This window comes from Pomacea canaliculata, linkage group LG7, assembly GCF_003073045.1.
Source record: "Pomacea canaliculata isolate SZHN2017 linkage group LG7, ASM307304v1, whole genome shotgun sequence".
Classification (NCBI taxonomy): Eukaryota; Metazoa; Mollusca; class Gastropoda; order Architaenioglossa; family Ampullariidae; genus Pomacea; species Pomacea canaliculata.
The window spans coordinates 11,698,705-11,715,653 of NC_037596.1; the positions used below are offsets into that span (position 1 = coordinate 11,698,705).

General features: G+C 38.2%; 1 protein-coding gene across 1 annotated transcript; it reads left to right on the forward strand.

The window, feature by feature from the left end:
• The first annotated feature begins 1,865 nt into the window (after positions 1-1,865).
• On the forward strand, positions 1,866-15,354 carry LOC112568080. The gene is made up of 10 exons (XM_025245121.1): positions 1,866-2,572; positions 4,471-4,564; positions 4,911-5,039; positions 5,202-5,375; positions 5,884-5,940; positions 6,182-6,241; positions 6,916-6,972; positions 7,468-7,582; positions 7,932-8,013; positions 14,881-15,354. Exons 2-10 carry the CDS (start codon positions 4,471-4,473, stop codon positions 15,004-15,006), a joined length of 894 nt encoding a protein of 297 aa, XP_025100906.1. The 5' UTR covers positions 1,866-2,572; the 3' UTR covers positions 15,007-15,354.
• The last annotated feature ends 1,595 nt before the right edge of the window (positions 15,355-16,949 follow it).

The following is a 16,949-nucleotide window of genomic DNA, read 5'->3' on the forward strand; positions in this document are numbered from 1 at the left end:
AGTCTATTCGAGTTTAAGAATTGATTGTAAAAATTCTACAGTTTATGATTTTTAAGAAAGAATATTTAAACTTTGTTTTAGAGGAAGAGTCCCTTAATGGACATTGTGTCATGACCTTGAGCAGCTACTGGCCTCAACATCGAGTCTGAAAATAACTGTGTGTAACTAACAAATAAAATCGGGTCTAAATATCATTTTTTAGTTTTGTATCAGAAAGACAGTCTATCTGAAATCGTTACATAGAATGTTACAGTTGCAGTAAATCAACAAGAAATGTTCTAAATTTTTGCTCTCGTAAAGAAGAAAATGTTGCTATTTTTTGCTTCTTGAATCCACAAATGATTGAGACATTCTGTTGCTTTTATCTTAAAAAACCATGTTTTTGTCTGGTTTTTTTTTCTGTGAGGGGAGAACACTGTCAGTAAAATTTGTCCAGTCCTCTGCAGTTGCGTCCCTTCACCATTTGAATGCTACACTATTCTATATTATGCTGTCATTGTGTAGTACATCAACGTTACTTCTGCCTTCCTTTTTTATTTCTTTCTTTAAACTACGTGTATGAGCGCCTGCGTGCATATGTGTGGATGCAGGAGGTGTATGTGTTTAGCTGCTTACTACATAAACAAAATGACGTGCTGATGCATGTTACATGGCCAGGGAATCGCCTGTGCAATTTTATCTTTGCTTAGTCAGAGCCGTCTTTAAATATACGTCTTGTGAAATCTCAGTGAGCTGTCTCTTAACAATGAGGTGGCATTTTTTCCGATTGAAGGAAGATTTTGTGTGTGTGAAAGTAATGAAATAAAGCAAAGAACTGGTGTATATTTGATTACAGTACTTATAATAGGCCTCTGTTGTGTGGGTTTTCGATTATCTTCTGCTATTGTTGTACTCCTAGACTAAGGAGTGATTGATTTATGATGATATTCTAGTAATCTATAGTAATTCCGACCACACTGTTCTAACAATAAAATCATTGAAAGACAAGTAAAATTCGTCAGTTTACAAGTTGTTCCTAATTAGGCTGTTGTCCACACGAATCCTTATTATTATTATTATTATTATTATTTCAAATTATTAGTGAATCATGATGAAAACGGGATTTTCGTTCGAGTTAACTTACAGCTGTTTCAAAAAACAAAACAAAAAACCACCACCCGAGAATTGGAACCATCTGCTTTCGAAAATCTGCTCCACGCAATCATCGCCTTTACAACTCAGGCTTTAACTGTTGGTGAGTCCAATATCCACATTTACTACTTAGCTTTAACGATACACTGACGATTATAGGACTTTTCTTTTAATGTTGTGCTTGTTTTAAATCTTCATATTGTAGGAAGGCAGATATTGCCTCGCACATAGTATTTTATCCAAACATACTCAAATTTGGATAACTAGTGCATCAGTTTCAGAAATTCTCGACTAAGTTTCGAAGTGACATCGGTCGCTTTCCTAAAATCTCCAAAGCAGGCGGCCGAATACAGCCTGGTGAATGGGTACGAAGCTTGTTTCTTTTGAAGTTCTTTGCGAGAAAAACAAATGTTCGCGGGACCCATAATTAATTTTTAATGTACAGTATAAACAATGAAGTAAATAGTTTCAAGTTCAGATGGCTAACGATTATGGAAGCCATGTTGAAAAGCCGTAAACTAACGCGAACAAGATCAAACAAGACCCAAACAAGTTTTAGTTTGTCTCAAGGTGAACGTGCTTCGCGTCCCTCGCATGTCCTCAGCTTTACTGAACTAACATCAACGCAAGGGGATCTCTAATTGGCACACCGACACACAATCTGAGCTGGCTGGTTGTTTGGACGGTTCTGATTGGCCTTCTCTGCTGGCTATATAAATGATCGCATTTGTGTGTCCTCAGATTTTCTCCGCGTTGTTATGTCGTATGTATCAACAACGTTTGGCTTTATTCGATAAAATATTCTCTTCATCGTTTGCTCGACTAGTCCTAGTGTGGAAGGAAAATGGAAATCAGCAGCCATAGGTATAAATAAACACTTCACGACGACCTACCGTTCTTTTTTGTGAAGTCATTGAATTTTATGACCAGTGTTCATCTAGTGTCTCTTAATTAAACACGAGCGCTCTAGGACCGGAAAGGTAAACATTTGAGCCAAGCATTGTACGGACACTTTCAGTAGGGATTTCATTGTGAAATCGTTGAATTATAAAAATCGTGGAAGCCCACGAACACTCTAGGACAGCCACGGAGATAAACAAAAACCTGCTACACAACACGTATGTCAAGCATCGTACGGACACAGATGGCAGGCCACCAGACAGCTTTTCATTCAAAGGAACGTTGTGGGATACGTGGGTTTGGCGGAGACGCTTAGACCTACCTCAGCCCTTCACTCTCAGAAGAACATTTGTGTTCATCAAACATCGTTCAGATTACTTCGGTGGAGTTCCCCAACCCGTTATATATCGTCCGAGCTAGTGGTTATATCCTAAAACGTTAGAAAAATACTTTGTTAAACCAACTCCTTTTGAGTCGTTTTTGAACTATACACTTCCGCCCTGACTACCAAGAGTCTCTGAAGTATGCACAGTGGCCTAACGTGAGTATCATGTTGATGAACGTATGTAATAATATTAAAACACGTGTGACTACTTTTCATTTGTTTGAACTATTCCTACACTATTTTCATTCAATCTTCTTTTTATCTGCCTGTCAGTCTGTCCATATGTTTGTCAAAGTGAATCATGTTCTTGCCTGTCGGCCTATCTATTTTGACCCTCTTCTATTCTTAAAAAACAAAAACTCTGGTCACAGAATGTACACCTGTACTTTTTCAAGGTTGCTAGAACTGGCAATATGACAGATTTTTTTGCCTTTTTCAATGTATATTTTTTTGCTATGTAGTCGAGTGGTGGGGTATAGTATAATGTGTAGTTTTTGTCCCCCGCACTCAGCCAGATGCAGGAAGAGAGCCTGCAGATGTCGTCTTTTATTCAACGAGTTCTACAAAATACTTCAGTGTCGTTAGAGGCAGCTGTTTGTGCTGTGTTGCTTCTCCGTTCTCCAGCACGTCTGTCTTCCTGTCTCAATTTCAAAATGAATTAAATTAATTCATCCTCTGCTGCCCATCTCTGTGGTTCCCAGCTATCTCCCACAACGTCTGGAATCTTGATGTTACCATTGAGGAATCATTAGCTCTTTAAACTCACGTCAGTGCATACCGCAAGTTTCGCAGGATCGCATCTGATCTTCCCAAAATGTTCATGTTTGGTGTTCTGTTGTCATAGTTACATTGATGCACGCGTCAGTCTCCCTGAAACCATACTGTAACTTCAAAGGGCTGTAAATAATGCCGCTCATATAAACTTCTGATGGCAAAAGTAGACTATGCTACCTCCCTGTTTCGCAAGCTTTACTTGTTGCCAGTCCGAGCTAACAATGGTGACAAGATTGCCAAACTTTTCTACGATTGTCTTCATGGCTTTGCCCCAGCAAACCTATCTGAGCTTCTGACCTCTTGCAACCTGCCCTCAGAAACATTCTCTCAAGAAATATCTTGCGTAATCAAGACTACTGTTTCCATCAGTTCTTTATCCATGACCTGTTTCTGGGCGTCCCTTTCCAGTTAGGACCATGTCATGCCAGCTGGCTCCGCCTCTCTGTAGACTGAACTCTTCAATGTTTGTCTGGGTCTCCCAACCCTGCACCTCCTCTAATGGTTCCAGCCCAGAGCTTGTCTCGTTATATTGTCGGCCGGCTTTCGCAAGGTGAGACCAATCCAGCCCCACTTCTTGATGTCTTGGCTGGCAGGGTTTTGGTGGGTTCTCTCCCACAGGTCTGTATTGGAGATCTTTTCTGGGCATCTGATGTTGAGGATGCGGCGCAGACAGTTGTTGACGAATGCCTGTATCTTGTTGTTGATGGCATTTGTCACCCGCCATGTCTCAGATCCATACAGAAGAACTGACTTTACATTGTGTTAAAGATTCGGATCTTGGTGTGTAGAGACAAAGCCTTGGAGTTCCAGATAGGGTGTTGAATGCAAGCCTGGCTTTGTTTATTCGGCTTCTACATCTTCATGTGCACCTCCATCTTTGCTGAATAAGCTGCCAAGGTAGGTGAAGCGGTCAGACTCTGTAATACATTCTCCATGTAGTTGGAGTGGTGCTTCTTGCTTGTTGTTGACCCGCATTTCCTCCGTCTTCTTGATGTTGATGGTCAGGCCAGTCATCGCTGCTTCTTCTGCCAGTCGAGTGAGCTTTGTCTGTGCATCGAGCTAGCATGCACATGGGAAATGAGCTTTACACACATTGAGTACGTTTATTAATTATTATTCTTTTTCAAATAAATAATTTTTTTTCTTTTATAATTTATAATTTTTTTATTATTAATACAGTTTCCTTCTTCATTTTGAAGAACATGTTTAGACGGCAGTTATTTTATTTTAATTTTTTTTTTTGCAACTTGTTTTAAAACTTTTCCTAATCTTTATTACAGATGGTTGTTTCGACAATGAACATCATCTTGTGCAGGAGTTGGTTATCAGTATACTTCATTTCTTTGTTTCTGTTTTATCCATCATATGTAAATGGTAAGATTGCCAGACTAAATGTCTCTCTTTTAAGAGATTGGTCAGTCTATTGCTAGATGACTGTCTCCATGTCTTCATAACTTTTGTATCTAATCGTTTTTTCACTTACGTCTGTCGCTGTCTACCGTGCAGCTTTGAATATTACTTTTGCTTGATACTTTTTAAGTAACATAAATGTTTTTAGATAATCTTTTTATTGATATCAATTACTTCTATTTTCCTCATATATTGTGAAACTTGTTTTCTAAAATTCTAGCATTAAAATAAAAAAAATTCTTTTTTATGAGAAACCTATTTCTTCAAGAGAAAATGTTATCTTGAGGAATTTAACGGGGCATTTTTATAGGTGAAGAAAGCACTTGCAAACTGCAGTCAACTGGAAACTGTGATAATGCCATAGTAGTGACGATTGATGAGAAATCTGCAAAGGAAAAAATATGGTTTAACCTCTACTACTACCCAGTGGGGAAGAAAGGTAAAGTTTTCTTTCTAGTACATCATCATACTGCATAATTTGACAAACATATATCACCCTACTGTATAAACTTGATAAAACACTTTCTAGAATGTGAAGAATAATGTCAAAAATAACTTTGCAACTCAGCAATGAGTGTAGCTGTTGCTAACATTGTTGCAGAAATTGTTGCTGTGCTAAACTACGACAAATCTTACAGTTGTCATCCAACAAATGGCTACACGTGCACAAAAACTACCGATGTCACCTTTAACATCACCTTAGGATGTGAAACTCTGCAAAATGTTACACTTGTAGGTGATGGACAACAGCCAGTAACGTGTATACCGATGGAAAGTAAGTTTTGACACGAATACTTTCTTGACATGGAAATTAGACTAAATGTGGTCTGTTATGAAGAATATTCTTTAACTTTATCTTTTTACCTGCCTTTTTCCGTTTATTTTCTCTTAAGGTATTTTGAAAAAGTTGCAAAAAATTTTAAGATATCAAATATTTTCTATCCACACGTTATATATTTGCAATGAAATAGAATGGGAAGAAAATTTAAACAAAATTTGTTGTCTTCTGATCATCCGATGTTATAGGATTTTATTTCGAATGGTGATATCATGATTTAAAGGGCCTTCCTGGTCTGACACATTGTGCGATGGCTACAATAGAAACCGAAAGGCATAGCCTCTTCTTGCAAAGAAAGATTATGTTTATTATCAGTTTGTAATGTTTGTAGGAAATCAAGCAGTAATATAAAAATTTGATGAAATAAATGAGGTCAAGAATTATGTATGTAGACAACAATTTTTATTGACAAAGATTTATGTAGGATTTTTTCCTTCTGATGTAGGTTCACCAGTGGAAAGTACAAACATCAACAATCATAACTGCTCTGCTTGTGCAAATGGTGAGTCTGAAGACATTCAATGAAATTAAAAAAAATTACAGTTTTCATTTGTATGTTCAGATACAGTGTACATTAGGTATTTTTTTCTAGGTGACTAAAGTGCAAAGTGTTAAATTAATGGATGGAGCAGACGAATTAGACCATATAATAATAAGCAATCTCTCTACTCAACCAGTTTTCAAGTTCATTATGATTTAAACTAAATATTCACTTATGCTTTTTTTTTTGGTTTCTTTTGCAGACACAGCACCGGGAAACTCAGTTTCTCACAGTAGACGAAAACGATGCGCATGTCCGAATGGTAAGTAGTTTAAGATTTTACATTTTGGTATTTGCTGTGTTTAATCAATTTTCTGATGTCAGGGAAGATGCACTATAACACCAAAGTCTTCCATTACATTTTGTTACCAAACAGGGACACCCTTTCACACACCTTGAATATATCTCACGCTATTGAAAAAGTACGAATAAGGAAATGAAGAGGTTAAAGGTGAAAGTATTTGTATGAAGGTTAAATCTGCAAAATCTGTTTCCATGAAACGTATTGCTGAAATGGACATATTGATGATGTATTATTCTGAAAGAATTCAGACAGGTTGAAAAGTGTGCTGTTTTAGTAGAAACAATTTTGAAAACGGATGCCCCGGTTCTGAATGAAAGAAAACCGATTTTTTTTTTTAATACTAACTAGCACATCATCTAAAAAAACCTTTCTTGACAAAAAAGTGTTAAGCAAACTTAACAAATAAATGATATCTTATAAATATATATATAACTTTGATTTAAAATGTCAAACATCAGCAACAGCGTGAGTGTGTTTTGTCATCCTAAATATGTGTGGGAATAAGGGCGAGCGTGAATGTATGTGTGTAAATGGACGTGGATAAATGTTTGTCGACATTTTCTTCCAAAACAAATTGTACAAACTCGTCCCCAGCCTAACATTGTTGTTCACGTTTCGGTGTATTTCCTCAGGATTACCTGGACCGAGTGCAGATACCGGGAAACCAGGCAACACCGGCGGAGAAGGGGGTGAGCATTTGTTATACTATTTAACGGTTTGGCGAAAGGCTGCATTTAGTAACAGCAAGATAGATCTTTTGTACTATTATAATTATTATATTATATTAGGGCAAATTACATTTTCTACATTTATTAAAAGTCAAAACTCATAGACGAATGGCAGTCGTATGAATTTGGAGACAGGAGAGGGAGAGTGTCGGAACGAGTTCTCTGCATTGGATGAAGTCTAAAGGTTTTTCACAGCAGGGCTGGTGTACAGATGCTATACTTTCAATCGTTTTAGAATCATTCTGAGAAACCCATAGACAAAACTTCAGATGTCACACACGTAGTGTAAATATCTATAGGAATTCTTGGCTGCAAATTCTTGGAGGTCTTGTGATATCTGGCAGTTTTTTTTAAGGCGATCCCGGATAATCAAATGCACGGTTAATCGAAGATCGGATAATCGATGTTCCACTGTGACTATTGAGCTCTCTAATTCTCAATATTAATGTTCTTCAGGTATTTCTAACGGACACGAGCAAAATGAGAGCAGGTTTCCAATCGGCCACAGTATTATTATTCTCATACTCATCATGAACGCTGTCACTGGTGTTGTATTTCTGTCGCTAAAACAGTAAGTCTTGTTATACCATGCTGATTTATTAAATTCTTTTACAGAATTCAATATTTGGCAAGCATGCATTACCACAACCACATCTGTTTACTTCAATTTCATTTCATAGACACTAGAAGTGAAAGAATCAATCATGTTAAACTGAGTTTCTTTAAGAATCCATCAGTAGAGAGATGGCATCTAATAGAAAAACTAAAACAACAGCCAAAATTTATATCGATAATCTACATAATTTTTCTTACCGGTAGTAATAAATGTTTCTTCTAAGGTGCTTTCAGGTGTTAAGTCACAGAATGTCTTTGTAACGCTGGCTATATTGGTGACAATAATATTTTGTTTCTGTTTGCAGGACGAAACTTTGTAAGAGTTGGAAGCAAAACCGAAAACGTCGCGCTAAAGAGAGAACCCGCTTGAGTAAACTTGAAGATACCGTAAGTGCTATACCTTTCAATATGCTTATTTTCTAACGCCGCTGGTTTTTCTATTATAAAACGCTACCGTTTATCTCAACATTTTGAAATTTCTCGACTTTTACACTTTGGTGGTGAACTCATCGTGGATGAAATAACTTTGAAAATATCTTGAAAAAATCGAAGTGCAAATTAAAATGCTATTGGACCGTAGGATGCTTACGGATGAATTACAAGAAACATCTAAATCTTTCCTTTCGCCTTGCGTGTGTGTGCTTGACCTAACGGTACTTCTTATCTCTTTGTCTACTCATAGCGTTCCTTTAAAACCTATCTTTGTGTCTATCCATTTCCTATCTTTTTTGCACGAATGGTTCTAAAATTCTTAGCCTCCACGCATAGATCAGTTTAATCTCTGTCATCGAACAGCTTTAAGAAAGATATTTCAAAGGCACCCTTCGTGCTTTATTCATGATGTCTTAATTCTATAAACACTGCAAAAATAAACACCAGTCTGTTGCTATGCTTTCCTTGATGATCGACCAAACAAAGCAGGCTTTTAGATGTCATTTCTATTTTTGGAGCTGAATGAAATAAAGACAATTTATGTACTATTTATACACTGTTTTCGTTTGTTTGACAGCTGGTTTTCAAACGATTTCTGTTTTATGTTTAGCTGTTTTTATGTTTTTTATGTTTTATGTTTAGCTGTTTTTATGTTTTTTATGTTTTATGTTTAGCTGTTTTTTCAAGCACTGAACACCTAAATGGAGGGTAGGTAAATGAATACATAGGTGGGCGAGTGGTTGGGGGACGAGTTGGTGAGTTAAGTGGGAGCAAGTCGGAGAGGGTGAGCGGGTGTGTGTCATTTGGTGACGCACTCTTCGATCTGGTCGCTGACTATCCATATCTAGATATGTAGTCGTAAGCTTGTTTCATTTCAAAATATATGCACGTTTCAGTCTACTCATCGATGAGTTACCTAGAACAAGGCTTAGTCTTTCGAGATGTTTATAAGATAAGAAATGGAATATAGAATAACCGAGTACGTACGAGTGAGATAAAGAAAGAAAATTTGTGTGTTTGTATGCAGAAAATATGAAACATGACCAATGTAAAAGACAAATAGTTTTTTGTTTCCTTTTTCGCTCAATGTAGTTTACAGAAAATAATCTACCACCGTTTTTAGGTGATATTTTGGGTGTATTAACTTTATCCCTAGCTTCAATCTCACTGATGATTTCTGCATTTAATTCACCTTCTTAACTGTTCATGCTAGGCATATTCTTTAATGTTATATAGGTGAAAACAAAATCGCCATATCTAGAATATTGTCTGTCAGAGAAGAAGAAAGATAAAGGAGACAGAGTTTAGGTTATTGCCATCTATGTACGGCATGTGCCTGCAAAATACATATCACTTGTCCTTACAAACTTTGAGGTATACTTGACCTGTGTACTTTTCTTCAATTGTGTGCTTGATGGGAAGGGGGTCTTGCGTCTTGTGAATAGGTGAAAAGGATACTTTTTTCGACATAATAAAGAAGATTACTTCTAATTATATATTTACGCTAAGACACCTTGATGTCTAAGGCAAGTGCGTCAGCAGCAATCTTGTTTGAAACTGTTCACGATGCTGTTTACTAGAAGCAAAACTAAATATGTTGATTTTCCAAGGAAAAACCATAACGTAAATAACTCTTACAAATGACTAGACGCATACCAGTTTTTATCTTGACCTTGTTTTCGAGAAATATAACACTCTCTTATCACTTTCGATTTGGCATAAGAAGTGGGCCTATTCCTGGGGCGCTAAAGGAACAACAATGATCTCGCAAAGTCATAATGCTATGGGTCAATGTTTCGTGCAAAACGAGATACTGGAATCTCCTATTTCTTGTAAAGCTCGCTTTCTTATGTGACACCTCATAACGTATCACGTCCCGTTGGATCACTCGTCCTAGAATGACTAGATGATCTCGTTACTTTGGGTTGCATGAACATAGGAGTCGGATTGCTACTCTAGGGAGCCTGTGGCTGCCACAGAAAAATTTCGACTTTGTAAGATAAACAAATGTTTCAATATTTAAGAAACTGCTATGTCTTCCTTCACATGAATTACAAAAATGACACAACACAAAAGACACATCAGAGCACAACCACATACTGCACGTCACGCCACATGCACACAGGCAAATTAATTTTATATTACAATGATACTTATATTTTGTTAACGATACAGCAGTAAACTAGTTTACAGGTGACAGCAGCAATGCTTAGGAAAAAGGGAAGCAAAAAATAGCATGAAACATTTTTTAGCATTGCTCTAAATTTTACCAAAAATCATTGAATGCTATAGCTGCATGAAAAAGTAGATAACAGTAATGCTAAGTGCATAATAGTAATTATTTTATGAGGGATTCTGCTGTTTTCTAAAAAGCAATAAATTCTCAAGTCCTGTTTTTGTTCATTTTTGAAACGTTAATAACAACAATTACCGTTTCCTCATGTTTTTGATTTAACCATTGTCATTAATAAGTTAAGAAATGTTTTTATGCAGAAATGATACAACACAAAGCATCAATCTCTCATTCAAAAACCATTGGGGAAACTGATATATGTATAGTTAAATGTACATCTGATATACTTTTTTCTGGCAAAGACAATTACACTGTTTTGTGTGAAGAAAAAAGTATACGGCAAAATAATTTTATAAAAGTTCTTCTCTTAGGTTATCAATTTTATTACAATAAAAGTACACCTGTTCATGAGGACTGAAAATTGACAGATACATACCAGCAAGTAAGGATATTACTTGATTGGTACGCCTGCTTCACAGTGCTTAGTTGTGTGTGTCATCTGAATCGACATGATAACTAAAATGCTGGTGTTGATGAGATGTTGCCAAATGTTCGGTAATAATAAAGCTGTACTGTTGCTGCTGATGCAGATATAAGCACGCGACAAATGTTCTGCGGAGTCAGAATTTAATATCGTACTTGCAAATTACCTTACGTTGGAAACATAATAGGGCAAGAAAAAAAAGTACATTTAGGCCATTTTAGGGTAAACAATTTTCACGCATGTTAAAACTGACTCAGTCGCATAAGCGAACAAAAAGGATGTTGCTGTATTTTTAGTTAACAGTGGCATTTCTGCACACAAACATCCACAGTTATGTATGTGGAGTTTTCACATCGAGCAGACAACAACCCAAAAGAAGGCCACGTGCGTGTGTGTACAAAGCCATGTGGGTTGGAGATTAAAGGGATTCTAAAGGCAAAATAAAACGTCTTAGAATCGCGTAAAGAGTAGGATCCACTTGAATGTCGTCTATTTTCGCGTCTGTTCATATGGGAAAAGTTGAAGGTTTTGTAGCATGTTGTGTTTAATAAGAGAAATTACATAGGACTCTTTTGTTTACTTAGACGAAGTCTCGTTCTCCGTCACGTGACCTTATGACATATGACCAAGACTGCTTACCATGTGAGACAGACTGTTTTCTATCATTTTTAAAACTGTGAAAAGTTCACTTTAAAACCTAAATAAACTCACGTGACACCACCGATGATGACGTCAAATCTTCGCAATGACTTCAGACACTTCCTGTACGTCACTGACTGACGTCACACCCAGACTCGTCTGCTTGACCATCTCGGGAAGCTATCGTGGTTACTCGATGGAAGGACACAAGGGTCGATTTCACTGGATTTTTAAAATTTTTATAAACATCGGCAACCGAAATAGTGCTAATAAGTGGTAATTAAGTGAGAAACGAATCATTTATTTCTCCTGTATCGCTCTTGTGTTCTGTCATTGTAACTAAATATATTTTTGAAACGTTTAACCGTCGCCAGAGCCTTATCACAAACCTTGAGTATACCTTTAAGTCACATGAACAGGTGGCCAATCACAAGGCTCGGTTAAGGTTCCTACATAACATCATGGAAGTGTATTTATGGACTGATGTCTGTAAACCGGAAGCTTTGTCGTCTAATGCCTCGTTTAATTAGTTAACTGGAAAATATCTTCTGTCAGGGATATTAGTTCATGATAGCATTGTTTTAGCAAAAATTAATTCATGGCACGGTGGGGTCTACCAGCCACTGCTCCGCACTTCTTGCTGCCAGAACACAGTTGGCTCTTCTGCTTGTCGCTTGAGAGGCCCAGCTTCCTACTTGCACCACACTCTCTCCTCTACACAACCAGACCGCATGTGCCTGGAGGTAGTGATGCGCTCTAAACGGAACAGGCCTCCCTTCCTCAGGCCTGCTACCTGCGACTGAAAATCCCTTAGAGAACAACGTCTCTACTGGAACACGAGGGAAAAGCCACAACTAAACATTTATCCTAAACTATATATTCATCTAAACACGTAACCCTCGACACCAAATCTACCGGGCCAGCTGATTATTTTTTTTATTTATTTTTTTGTCAACATCTCAGTGAAGGGAAAAACTTCGGAAGCGTGACGTCAGCGACCTTGACAGTCCCCGCTAATCTCCGCTTCAATCTTTGGAAGCTATGAAACTTGTTCTGGAGCTATTTATTTATTTATGTGTTCTTTTGCTTTGGGATGTTCTCGTTCTCTAATATGATCGATTTAACCCGCTCCACGCCTGTTCAACTGAGCCATCCCGTGGTATGGAGGTCCATTCAACAGGCACGGTCCCGCGGGACACAGCCTATGACCAGGGCACAGTTCAGCTCAGTACGGCTAACCTATTTTAAGACCACCATGCTCTCACATTCTGTGACTTGATCAACTTATAAAATTTAATTTATGAAAAGATGCTATTTAGCTGTTGTGCAGCTGATTTGACTATCTCATCTGAGATATATCATCTGACTTATTGTAAAAACAAAAAAAAAAAAAACAAAAAAAAACACAACAACAAAAAATAAAACCTATTGATTGCCAAGAGAAATCATGTAATATAGCTGTGTAAAGTCTTATCGATAGACACCTAACCTTTACTGTCATACATTGATATTGAAATGTACATATTTTACACTCACAGATGTTTTGAAATTGCGTCAGTATAGTAATACTATAGTAATACTGCTTTTGGAAGAATATATTTTTATTTTTAAATGAGAGATTCAGTTGTTGGACATGCCTTTGTGAACTGTTCTGTAATTTGAAACGATTGTGCTAGTATTCAGTGAGGGATATAGGTAAAGTTCACGTTTAAAGCATAGGAAAACTAAAGGACTGATGTAGTGTGGTGACATTTTTAGTGTAGCAATGCACTAACTGAAACTCAACTGAAAGGCAAAGGGCAAAAGCTTCGGTCGATTCCTTTCTAACAAATGAAACAAAAACATTCAAATATAAAATGTATAATACGTTTCTCAAATATTCATATAGGACTAGATGTAAAAGAAACCAATAACTTTTGCTTATTCTGTTACCCTCGTAAATAAAGATTTATTAGCAATAAGGTATATAGGAGGATTGTGGAAAGTTTCCCTTCCCAGAGGTATATAAGGGCAGAGCTGAGACGAAACGAGAGAAGAAGCGGTCCGGTGGCGCAACGGTTAGTGCCTGTCACCAATACAGTGGAGGTTGGCTGCCCACAGTTCATTTCTCGTCTCGGGCACGCTGTTCTTTCTCTGCACGTGGCATCTGTTTACATGGCATGGCTGCCTTGCCGAGATATAGCCTCAGTTGCTAGCACGGCGTAAAACACTCCCCCTCCCCTATAGTGCGAAATCGCCGCAAGGTGGAAGCACTTTCCTACCAAACAACAACAACGAAACGAGAGAAGAGACGTGGGCGGATCAGAGTGGGAGCACAGGTATGTAACAACAGGGGACAGCCTGACTTTTAGCGCCTCTGGCGACATGCGACGCAGCCGTGGCCATTGTACAAGCATTAATGGGTTGAGCACTTGCTGACTGCTTGTTGTCGCCACTCCATAACCCCCACCAGTCGGCTACAAATGCACAACAAGAACTAAAATACACAGAAAGTTAATGAAGACAAAGTAATTAAATGTTCACTATGTAGACAATAACAAAACTGAGTCTATTTGTATGGTAGATATCCAGGTACTAATAAATATTTACAACAGACAAAACCATTCCTCATATATCTTTCTTCTCCTCCAATTCTGTAATTACAACAATGTTACTATAAATTTTACCTTCATAAGTTTTAGATTCAGAAGTATGAAGTATCACATCGAGAAACATGAATAATTTAATAAAGCAGCAAAGATAAAACCTTTTGCAACACACGTCTCCATGAACATGAGTCAATCCTCCATTGTTCATCATTTTAAAGGCAAGTTTATTAATAAATAGAAAGAAATGTTGAACATAGCGCCATAACAAGTTTCATAGCTGGTAAAGATTGAAACGAGGCTTGGCTTATCTAGACTGTCAAGGTCGATGACGTCACGTTTCGGAAGGCTCCCGAATTTTTTCCCTTCTCTGAGACCTTTGCGAAAAATAAATCAGCGTCCTGGCCTTGAACCAGGCTGGTTCATGAAAACAGGACTGTCTGCTTTTCTATGATATAGACTTTGTTGCTGGTTCAGAGTAAAACATTAATTTTCTCCTTTTCTAACAGTCTTAAATTTCTGTAGCAAATGCATTTCATAGAAAAGGGAGAGAGAGAGAGGTAAGCCGTAGTGAAAAAATACAAAGAGGCTGCTTCCACATATTTCAAGCACTTGCATAAACAATCACTTTCGCTCTGTGTGTGTGTGCGCGTGGATGTGTCTACGTGGATGTGTACGTGGGTTTGCGCATGCGTGGTTTTTTTGTGTATTCTTGCGCTGGTGTGTGTGTGCATGTTTGTATTTTGCTGTAATACAAACAGCTCTGTTAAATCATTCACCAAAAATATATTAATTCACTGCCTTTTATGTGATTTTTCTAGGAACAGGAAGGGGTACTTTCCAAAGTATCCATACAAGTCAATGAAGACGTTCGAGTAAAGAGAAATCGCAGTACACAAGTCAACTCGTGTAAATTAATTCTTGTCGACTCTACTGCCAGGATCTGACACATACACTGTTTGAAAATGAGACTAAACATCTGTGGAAGTTTAAAGATTTTGTGTGCCTGCCTGCCGGACAAACAGACTGCGGCTGTCTTTTGTTGTTTGAGCAGTGCGACTTTTGAATGGGTTATGAATGAGACATGAATAGTTTTGTGCATGCAATTGTGTATGAATTTTTTTTTTTTTTTGACAAATAGTTTTATCTTATCGTCTCTCCCTAGACGTTTGATTTTGTCTGCTTCACTGCGGAAAATCTTAGATCTTGTCCCCACTATTGTTCATACAATATACTAATAGCTGTAAAACCACTGTTGATAGGAGCTTTCTTATAAAATTTGCTGATGACACTGCCTTGTTGTCTCTCTTGTATGAGCATGAACACGTTCACAGTGGCGCTCTTCCTGCTTTTTTACGCTGGTGTGATGAACATTTTCTTGACTTGAATGTCTCAAAGACAAAGGAAATGATCTTTGACTTTAGGCTGAACAGACCTGTTGTGGTTAATAGTACTATCCATGGTGATGCCATTGAGATAGGCAACACTTATAAATATTTAGGTACTACCTTTGATGATAAACTTAAATTGGATGTGAACACTGACATGATCCTCAGGCGGAGCCAGCAACGCTTATACCTGCTACGGAAGCTTCGGTCTTCTCTTGTCAGCCCAGTCATTCTCACTCGGTTCTATCAGTCCTTCATTGAGAGTCTCATCACCTTTTCTTTCACTTCTTGGTTTCACAACCTCTCCGTAGGGAACAGGAAAGCCTGTCTCCCTTGTTAAGATCAGTTCCAAAATCACGAACCAAGCAGAGGATTTAGCCATCATTAACTAAGCAGCAAATCCTTAGTACGGCATCTCGTATCCTAACTATTCCTGGTCATGTGTTGGCGAGTGAGTTCTCACTCCTGTGGTCTGGTCGCCGATACGCTGTACCGGTAAGTCAAACGAACCGTTACTGAAACTCGTTTATTCCGCGAGCCATCCACTTCTTTAATTCCAATAGCTGTGATGATGATGTGTCAGCCTTAGGTGACTTTGTGGGGGATGCCCACTGAACCTGTTGTTGCTGTGTTACTATATGAGTGTGTGTGTGTGCACATGTGTGTGTATGTCGCCAGAATCTATTCCCTTTCATCTCCCACATAATTCTTCCCTCCAGTGTGCTGGCGTGTCATCATACCTGTAATTGCCCTTGCGGATTAATAAAGTTGTATTGTATTGTAAAACCCACTGTGTGGTGTCTTGGAGAATATCTCACGCATGCGCACTTGTTGACGAAAACAGAGACAGGTGAACTAGGCAGCTGAGTTTGAGATGGAGTAGAGTCGCTATAAGAAAATATTGTACCTTGTCACGAAAGAGTGGGGTTAGGGCTTTAGTGTGGGTTTGCACATCTGCTTTTACTTTAGGACTGACGTAACTTCTCTCTAGGATTTGCGTCATTTACGCGGGTGCGGATGGGAGCTTAGAACATTCTTGGTGGCTATGAGTGTGATAGCTTTAGTGTGTCATGTGCTTGATTTGACGAATGGGTGCATGTTCTAACAGAAAGATCTAGATGCCAGCCTGGCTGTTTTCGCAACAAGAAAGATCGAGAGCAAACAGCGCTTTTCACGGAAAAGAAGCGCTTTTCGCTAGGACTTTCGTGGGGAGGACACGAAAGTAATTTGTGCGTTCAAGTCTTCGCTCCCTGATCCTCCAATGGCCTCGGAGACGACGGACAGTCTTGAGGAATAGGAATCCATCCCGAAAGAGCGACTAAGAGGCGCAAACGCAATTTCGCGCTCACCGAGAACAACTTATTGTCCTACATGTGACAACATAACGGATAAGTTGCTGTGGACACCACACCGGTGCTGACATTCATGTGAGGAACGTCAGGCCTACAAGTGTCCGTTTCCTGGTGTACAAGGTGCACGGAGACGTTTCATGTAAGGAATCG